Here is a 10172-nt window from a genome sequence, read left to right as displayed (position 1 = left end):
CAAAATTGTGACCCCTGCCAACGCACAGGGAATATTTCTTCAAGGGACGCAATGCCCTTGAATAATATTCTTGAAGTGGAGTTGTTTGATGTCTGGAGCATAGATTTTATAGGCCCGTTCCCTCTGTCTTATGGTCAGCAATATATCCTGTTGGCTGTAGACTATGTATCTAAGTGGGTAGAGGCAGTAGCCTGTGCCAGATACGACGCGTCTACTGTATCTAAATTGTTTATCAGGAATATTTCACATGATATGGAACGCCGAGAGCTCTGATAAGCGATGAAGGTATGCATTTTATCAATCGCATCGTTTCAAAATTACTTGCAAAATATAATGTCAGTCACAAGATTGCTACCGCCTACCACCCTCAGACAAACAGTCAGGCAGAAATTTCAAATCGAGAAATCAAATCAATTCTGGAAAAAGTCGTCAGCACAACGTGGAAAGATTGGGTGCAAAGGCTGGATGAAGCACTCTGGGCCTACGGGACTGCATACAAAATGCCTATAGGTATCTCTCCTTACTCACTTGTATTTGGTAAAGCATGTCATCTTCCTGTAGAGTTGGAGCATAAGGCATTTTGGGCAAAAAAAAGTTGAACATAAATCCGGATGCGGCAGGCGTTCAACGCAAGCTTCAGCTCAACGAGCTCGAAGAATGGCGAATGAACGCATATGAAAAAAACAAGATCTACCAGGAAAAGACAAAGCGTTGGCACAATCAATGCATCAGCAAGAAGGTACTTGTTGTTGGTTAGAAAGTTTTGTTGTTTAACTCACGCTTGCGTCTATTTCCAAGGAGATTGAAATCTAGATGGTCCAGGCCCTTTATAATTAAAACGATCTTTCCCTACGGTACTGTGGAATTAATGCGAGAAGATGGCACTGATGCGTTCCAAGTAAACGGCCAAAGGGCTAAGCCATACTTTGAAGACGAAGTGGAATGCCAAAAGTCATCTCTTGCGCTATGCGAGAGAAGTTGAAGCTTGCATCGAGGCATCTCTACGGTTGTAACGCCACATCTTCCAGGGATGCCTCTCTCAACCTTATTCTTTTGCATTCTGTATTTTAAGTTATGTTTGAATTTGTTAGTTTAGTTATTTGAAGATTTTAAGTTGATTGTTTTGTCTTTACAAAATTTGGAAATTTGATTGTTTTTCTTTTAGAAAAGGTGTATATTTAAAACTGACATTGGACGAGTTAAACACAAGTCTAACGAAGGGGGCAATTGAAGAGACACGTCTCGAAAACACAAAACACTTGAGTGTTTTGGCTAAACGAGGAACCCTTCCACTTTGCATTAATTGCAGACATCAGACGCCGCCTAACATCGACCACGATCATCCTCTCCACCAACAAAAACCCCACTTGAACCAAACCGTTTCTTCTTCTCCTTCACTGTGCCTATGAACCTCCATTTATTCAGAAACCCTAAAACCTCAGATCCACCAAACCTCCATTTTCCTCTCTCGCTCAGCATCTCCGATGAACAATGTCGTCCGGCTCAGATTCTCAGAACCAAAGCTACAGCCTAGGCAACGATTCGCCGGTAAGTTCCTTCTTCTTCTCTTCATTTTCGAGTTCACCACCACCTAGCCCTAGGAAATCAACCTCCATCCCTACCTAATCGAAAGCCTCTTACGGCGGCGCNTCCTCTTCATTTTCGAGTTCACCACCACCTAGCCCTAGGAAATCAACCTCCATCCCTACCTAATCGAAAGCCTCTTACGGCGGCGCTACCTCTGCTCAGCGTCTGGCCACCCCTACACCTCCTTCCACCTCCATGAAAGCTTTGGCCAAGAGCTCCAAGAAACCTATAAACCCTCCGGCCAAAACTTCTCAACCTAGGGCTAAAACCCCATAAAAACCCAAGCCTGCCCCACTACCATTTATCCCAAACATAACCTTGGTGGGTGCAACGCATGAACCCCTTCCTAACTATGCCCATACCGCACCATCTTCAGCAGTGCATCCACCTCCCCCTCTATCCATTGAACCCTTAGCCACAATTTACCCGGTGGAAACAGACATGTCTAACCAGCCATCACCTTCACCCATCCAAATATCTTCTCCGGGGATGCCTCACACCCCTGTGGGCACCCCGCCATTCACTCCACCTATCCCATCATCTGACAGTCCTGCGTCAGAGCATAACCTTGAAGACTTGGTAGAGTTAACAAGACGTGATGAAGAGGAAGTATTTGGAGCTATTCTAGCATTGCTCAACCAAGAGCAAGAAGCAACTCAAGTGATGCGTTCAGATCCACCAAACGCATCACTCGAGTTAGATGAAACAGAAAGATATGCAGCGATGCTAGAAAAGGAGATGGAAAATGAAGAAAGAGAAGAGAATGAAAGAAGAGACGAAGAAAGTAGAGAAAGAAGAATTGGCCCCGACGCGTTGCAACCACGCCCATCTGACGCGAATGAAGGGCCTATAAAATCAAATAGAGTATCAAGGAAGAGAAGGTTGATACTGGAGGAAGAAGAAGAAGAAGAAGAAGAAGAAGTTGCACCCAGACGTAAGGGTGCAACGCGTGAAAAAAGGCACAGCGCATTGGAAAATGAATTGGAAGAATATGCGCCCGCGAGACAAGGGCGAAGGAAAATCAATCTCCAAAAGGAGTTGGATAATGAGTTAAGAGAGTTGGCTAAAGAGGCAAGAGAACACGCGGCAGGGAAACGCGAGGTAACGGAGGCATTACCTAAGAGAACCACAGGAAGGAAGCGTCAGTTTAGTGACATATTAGTAAAGAAACGCTTCTTCCCTGACCGCCACCCATTGCCAGTCTATATCACAGAAAACATCAACGCACTAAGGTGGTATCAATTCTGCATTGGGCACGATCGCATCTGGCCCAACCTTGTTTGCGTGTTCTACAACAGCGAATTCAACATGGAAAAGAACACTGCCTTTGTGGAAGGGGTGTTAGTGCGCTTCTCGGTAGACAAGATAAATGAAGTGTTCAACTTGAATAGTAATCCTGACACAGAAGGAATACTGCATCTTAGCAACCACAACGCCTAGTCCCAATTGGAAGATGCGTTGAAGAAGTAGTGGCGCAAAGCCATGAAGTAAAGTGGCAGACATCAAATGAATGGATCAAAGATTGCTTGCTTCCAGGAATTCTGAACCCAGACGTTAACAGTGGTAGTTATTTAATCAAGTGTTTCATGCCTACAAGCATGATGAAACGTTTCGACAGAGAACGTGTTCTGGCCACTTACTGCATATTCAATGCATTCTCGTTGGATATTGGAGGATTATACGGGACCAAATCGAAGGCCATCAAGCACACAAGCCTCGAGGGCATACTATATTATTTTCGTGGCTTGATCTGCGGTTATGCGAATGCAGGGGCATCCCTCTAGGAGATTGAATATGAAATAAAGTCGATGGTTCTGATAGACATAGAAGGAGGCATAAGGGCATCTCCTTTGAGGATCACAGCTCAAACAGCACTTACCTACCAAAGAAGTGGCAATGTAGACCTCGACCACAAAGATGCAGCCCCCAAGAAAAATATGTGTCATGCTAGTTGAACAAGCCGATGATAGATCAGAGATGAAGAATGTGAAGCTAAGCCAGATAGCTTTGGTCTGAAGAAGCGCAGCCTTGCACCTTGAATTTTTTCCCGTGACTCACCAATAGCTCAGCATACGGAAGAGAGAGAGTCTTTGAGCAGACGCATCAAAAAACCCTATTATTTCATATAGATCAAGACTTCCCTCACTCCATGTCCTTTGCCCCAATCAAAGTTCCAATCCAAAATTTTGTTGCCACCTCTAAGTGATTCTTTGAGCCAACTGGATAGGGTCCAGTATATGCACGTAGCATTTGAAGACCCAGTTGGACAAGAAGAACCAGTACCCTAAAGCCGCAGCGTAGAATTGGAAGGAGTTGAACAAATTCATCAGGAATCAACTCTGAACCCGTATGGCCGCATCAATGTGAAGATTCTTCATAACAAAATCGGGTATTAAGGGATTATTGAGGCAACAGACAAGATGCATGAAAGACCAATTTGTCTACACAACGCAGTATATCAATCAGGTCTTGGTGGGTATGTTTGCCTTGCCTCCATTACCAACCCATCTCAGAAATCCCTTACGCTTCATGGACGAGAACCTCGAAGAAGAACGCAGAGATGATGCACCAGCACAATAGAACCTTGGGGTGTTGAGTTAAAATTATTTTTTAATTTTGGTTTAATTCTCCTTTTACATCTTTTTGCTGTGTTTATGCAATCTATGTTAAAATATGAAAAATGAATGAGAAGCTATTATCACTTTAATCCTTGCGTTTTTCTTTAGCATACTTTATTTTTGTTCTTTGATTGTTTTCTAAGTCTTGCTTAACTTAACCTCAATGATATCAACTATATGAGATCATAAGCATAAGATAGGCGTTAGGAAAATAGACAAGGCTTGAACTTCTCTTAAAAATATTAAGTTTACTTTCTAACGCATGCAAGCTTGAAGTCTTAAACTTCTTTCAATTTCTCAAAGCCTTTTAAAACTTTGTTTCTCTTTTAGCAATGAGGATATAGCTCATCTCAAAATTTGGGGATGAAGGAAATCCGAGCGTAGACGCATCAATGTATACATCATAAAGAAAAAGGGAAACAAATAAGAAGAATTTTGAATGTAGCTCCTCTGTCATTACTTCAAAAAAAAAGAAATTTCAAATGACATGAGCTTAATTGGAACAGGCACTTAGTTATAGTTGGATGCCCACATGACACCCGTGGGGGTAAGCCAAAACGAAGTTAAGTATCCTAGACCAACCATCCCATAAATCTCCTCTATCTAGTCTGAAGAAAAAAAAACTATACTTTGAAAAAGGAATGAATATTAGATATGAGTTTAGTTGTAAAGGGTTCTCACCCGTAGTTGGATGCTTGCGTGACACCCGTGGGGGCAAGCCCAAACGAAAGTGGGATAGCTGGAGCAACGCTTGGGTAAACAAGTACACAATCGTTTTCTTTTTATCCAGCATTTTTTTTTCAAAAGAAATAGCATCTAACGCATTGCTAGTTTAGAAAAGATTGAAATGTTTTGAGAAATGAAAGGGGTTGCGATGAGAAGCCTGTCGCATCGGAAACTAAATATTAGTCCTTTTAAGAAAAGCGTCAATCTAAGTTATATTTTCCCAACTCTTATTTCAGTTTTGAGACTAATATGATGAGAGGTGAAATTTGCACATCTAAGGCAGAGAAGATAGCAAAGAATTATTTTAGAATGCTTGAGGATAAGCATTGTTCAAATTTTGGGGTGGTTGATAACTTGTAAAAATACAACTTATCTTTGCTCTTAAGTTAGAACAATTAGGGTTTTTAATGATAAACTCTCCTCATTTTTAATAGAAATGCATGGATTTACTTAAACAATAGCAATTTCATGTAAAAGAAGTTTATCACTAAAAATCGCAGCACTAACGCACTACTTTGCTGGATTTCAACACAAGAACTGACAATAACACATTAGACAAATGCCGCAAGAAACGTGCTAACACATGAGCCATGCGTCGGAGGGAATTCAACGCATAGAAGATTCATTGCTTCGGGTTGATTGTGTCACATCACCACTTGCAAGCATGGGCCCCTACAATAGGCGGCATCTGAAAAGCTTCCAGCAGCAGGCAGCGTCTGAAAAGCTTCTAGAGGTCAAGCAGCCAACCAGGAAATGAAGTTTAATGCTGACCAGGGCATGGACTTAAATGCAGCCCATCATCCAAGTGGACGAGACCAATGCCTATAAATACTTGAAGACCCTCCAGAATTAAGGGTTCAGACAATTAGAAGGTTCATACTCTCTGTAAATTTGTAGACTTAGTTTTAGTTTGTACAAGCTATGCCGAGGTGTAAGACGATCGAAGGAGATGAGAACCACCACCACCGCTGACCAGGGAGTGGAAAAAGTTATTCTTGAGAAAGATAACCTGTCCTCGGCTCTTTAAAGTGATTGTACACAACAAGATTGAGTCAAAGAACTACAAGAGATTGTATTCTTTGGCTTGACTCAGTTTCTCTCTTAATATCATTTTCATTTCATTTTGATTGAATATAGTTCTATGTAAAGACTCATTGATCCTTTATAAAATTCATATATTTGATCATCACTTTTGCTATTGTTTATCTTCTGTTGAAATCATTAGTACTTCATGCATAATTTTGTTCCAATGCCTAAACCAACTTGACAAATGGGTGAAAGCTTCTTTACTTAGTTGTTCGAAAGAATAGCTAAGCCGCATTAGGTAGAACGCCTAGTACAGCTAGAGATAGACTTACTGGTGTTTCTTGCATTCTAAGTTAGACACATGCACCCTAGAGATAGGCTTGTATGTTATTCACATTGAGGAGTGTTGAATGATGTCTAACGCATGAATAGAAAGATAAGCAACCCATCCCATTTCATCCACATTACATCAGTTGTGTGCAATTATCTTTAACCGGCGTGTCCACCTACTTAAATTCCATTTTCACATGATCCCTCATTTTCCACTCAACTCTTTTGTATTGTCTTGCACAGGCACAGCATGTTAGTGTAAATAATACATCTTTCACAGTTATTTAGGAAAAACCTCCTACTACAAGTACAACGCATAATCTGTGTTAGTGAAACTGAATCCCTTTGATCGACCCTGGACATGCCAGGAACCTAATTTAGATTTATACTTGGGTTTAATCTAGGAAAACTTGAATGTTATTCTAAGGAGTTGTGTGCCTTTTGTGCATAATACTAACGCCCCAACACGTTGCATTCATTTAAACGCATCAAGGCAGAACGCAACACTTAGACTTTATTCTTCCAATCTGTTTTACTTTATACACTCCTAAAGCATCTCACGATAGCAAGCGAACAGTAAGAAAATTAGAGTTGACTTTCAACTGAGAGCAGATAATGTACTAGAGAAGGAGGGAAGAATGTGTGTGCCTAGTAAGCTACAGCTTAAGCAAGCCATTCTGGAAGAAGCACATAGTTCCGCGTATACTATACATCCAGGGAGCACCAAGATGTATAGAACTTTGAAGAGACTGGTGGCCTAGGATGAAGAGAGACATAGCAGAATATGTGGATCGATGTAAAGTCTGTCAATAAGTGAAACCTGAGAGACAAAGACCAGCAGAATTACTTAATCCACTCTCAGTGCCTGAGTGGAAGTGGGAGCATGTGACAATGGACTTTATATTTAGATTGCCTAGGACACCGTCAGGATACGATGGCATTTGGGTAATAGTCGATAGACTAACTAAGATGGCCAAGTTTATACCTGTAAAAGTTACGTTCACACTAGACCGTCTAGCTAAGATTTATGTGGATAGGATAATCAGTCAATATGGAGCCCTAGTGTCGATAGTGTCAGACCGAGACTCTAGATTTACTTCAAAATTCTGGCCTAGTCTACAAAAGGCTATGGGCACTAAACTGCATTTCAGTACGACTTTACACAGATGGGTAGTCGGAAAGAACTATACAGACACTGGAAGATATGTTGAGGGCTTGTGTATTACAATTCAAAGGAAGTTGGGATACAAAATTGCCATTGATTGAATTTGCATATAACAACAGCTACCATTCTAGTATCGAAATGGCTCCTTATGAAGCGTTGTATGGTCGACCTTGCAGAACCTCAATATGTTGGAATGAAGTCGGAGAGCGAAAATTAGTGGGTCCAAAATTAGTTCAACAAACAACAGAAAATGTGAAGCTTATAAGGGATAATCTTAAGGCGGCTCGCGATAGACAGAAGAGCTACGCTGATAAGCGAAGAAGAGAACTAGAATTTGAAGTCGGAGATCGGGGTATTTCTTCGGCTGTCCCCATGGAAAGGAATTCTCCGGTTTGGGAGAAAAGGGAAGTTAAGTCCACGATACATCGGACCATATAAAATTGTGGAACGAGTTGGTCCAGCAGCTTATAGGTTGTAGTTGTCAATGGAGCTAGCTCGTATTCACGACGTATTTCATGTGTTAATGTTAAGGAGATACATGCCTGATCCTATGCACATACTAGCAGCACAACCAGTACACCTCAAAGAAGATTTATCTTACGAGGAAGAGGCCATCAAGATTTTAGACAGAAAAGACCAAGTACTCAGAAATAAGACGATTCCTTTGGTGAAGGTACTATGGCATAATCATGGAATCGAGGAAGCAATTTGGGAACTTGAAGAGAAAATGAGGAAGAGATATCCTCAACTTTTCAAATGACATATCAGGTAAATTTCAAGGACGAAATTTCTTTTAAGGGGGAGATAATTGTAAACCCCGAACTCTAGGTTGCCTAAATAAGCATGTTTAGCCAAAGAAATGTTATATTACATATTTATTAAGTAGCAATTCATGTTTATTTATAGGAATTATGAAGGAAGGGAAGGAAAAACATATTAAATGAGGGGTGACATGGCGGTTAACCCTTGAACTCGGGAGACGGCAGGAAGATTAAAAGGAAGAGGAACTTCAAAAGAATGGTTTCGGCAATTGGCATTAGAAAATTTCGTGAAATCAGTGCCATTTGAAAGCTGGGAGAATCTAGTTTTTGAGTTGTCTTGTTGAAGAAAGATTGCAAAAGAAGAAGAGCAAGAAGTGAAGAAAGTTCAGAGGAGGCAGAATCTCGGGTTAATCAAGGCTCAAGGTGAAGATTGGAAGCTCTAGGCCGAACTATAAGAATTTTTTTGCTGAAATTTTAAGGTAAGAAAGTTTACTCAATTCGAAACATGTTTGTAGAAGAAAATTCCTGCAAAAGAGGTCTAGATTTTGGGTTATGAAATTTTGAAGTTGTAACAGAGAATCTGTGCATAAGCAGAAAGCTGCTTGGGAAGAACAAGCAAACAGCTCACCGTGGAGAATTATAGCGAGATATGGAGAATGAGGATCTCGCTTATGAAGGAAATTTCGCTGATTCTGTGATGAGGATCTCGCTCTAGAAGGAAATCTCGCTAGAAATTGAGCTGAATCTCGCTGGTAAGGTGAGTATCGCTAGGATGAAAGTTTGCCAGGAAAAGCTTGATCTCGCTCATAAGGATCTCACTCATGAGGAGGATCTCACTCATGAGGATCTCGTACATGAGGATCTCGCTCATGAGGAGGATCTCGCTCATGAGGAGGATCTCGTTCATGAGGAGGATCTCGCTCATAAGGATGAATTCACTCATGATGATTATCTTGCTAGCAATGTTGTCTTTGTTGATGAAAGTTCTATTAGTAGATGAACTATTTGAGGTATTTTGCTAAGAATTCTAATTAGTTTAACCGAGAATTATGTCCTTTTAGGCCAAGAGGAGCTAGGAGAGGCGTATAAACCATTAAAGAGCCCCGCGAGCTGTGAGTGACTAAATGAACTTAATGTTTCCAATACTTATGCATATAAGGTCAAGTAAGTTACAGTGACATTAATGATGAATTTATACTCCCTCAAGCAACAAATGGTTGCAAAATAACTTAACGTATGTTTTTCGGCTTGTATATGTATAACACAGGCCAAGGTATGTCGTGTAATCATTACAAAAGTTATGTTTCTAATGTTGAAATATGCTTCCTAGGGGAAGGCTTTGAGAGAAGGAGTTCTTGTGTAAATGATATGCAATGAACCTTAATTTGATGTTACGAAATACCCTGATACCGAAGGACATTTGAGAAGGTATCTGACCAACTTGGTACCGAAGAACATTTGAGAAGGTACCTGACCAACTTTATACCGAAGGATATTTGAGAATGTATCTTAATAGCTCGATACTGAAGGACAAGTTTTGAGAAGGTATCTAAGCATAAGTACCTAAGGTATGACTGTACTTAATATAGCCACGTGCACATAGGTAGTTCTGAATGAGAGATCAAAGTATGGGTCTCCTAGGCCATGCACCACCAAAGGGAGGCCGAAGTATGGGTCTCTTGGCTGGTAATAGACATTGGGAGCTAGAGCGCTGTAGCCTCCTTCTCAACTAAGGAATAATGATGTTTAATGATGTCTAAGAATGGTTTAAAGCTATATTTAGAGACAGTTACATGAGATACTCATTAGAATATTTACAGGTTTATAGTGATGTAATGCATAATGTAATATGATTCTATAGTCACTCACTGGGCTACTAGCTCACAGATTTTCTATATTTTCCTTTTTCAGGTAGCGATCAGATTCCTCAGGGTTGATTCTGCTGCTGCTTGCCACTAA

At 40.8% G+C, this 10172-nt stretch overlaps 1 protein-coding gene across 1 annotated transcript; it reads left to right on the top strand.

The window, feature by feature from the left end:
* The first annotated feature begins 7590 nt into the window (after positions 1–7590).
* On the top strand, positions 7591–10172 carry LOC120079624. The gene is made up of 4 exons (XM_039033889.1): positions 7591–7865; positions 7984–8125; positions 9481–9486; positions 10125–10172. Exons 1-4 carry the CDS (start codon positions 7591–7593, stop codon positions 10170–10172), a joined length of 471 nt encoding a protein of 156 aa, XP_038889817.1.

Source organism: Benincasa hispida, chromosome 1 (assembly GCF_009727055.1).
Source record: "Benincasa hispida cultivar B227 chromosome 1, ASM972705v1, whole genome shotgun sequence".
Lineage (NCBI taxonomy): Eukaryota > Viridiplantae > Streptophyta > Magnoliopsida > Cucurbitales > Cucurbitaceae > Benincasa > Benincasa hispida.
Note: the sequence above shows the minus strand (reverse complement) of the source record. Positions and strands in the feature narration are given on the sequence as shown.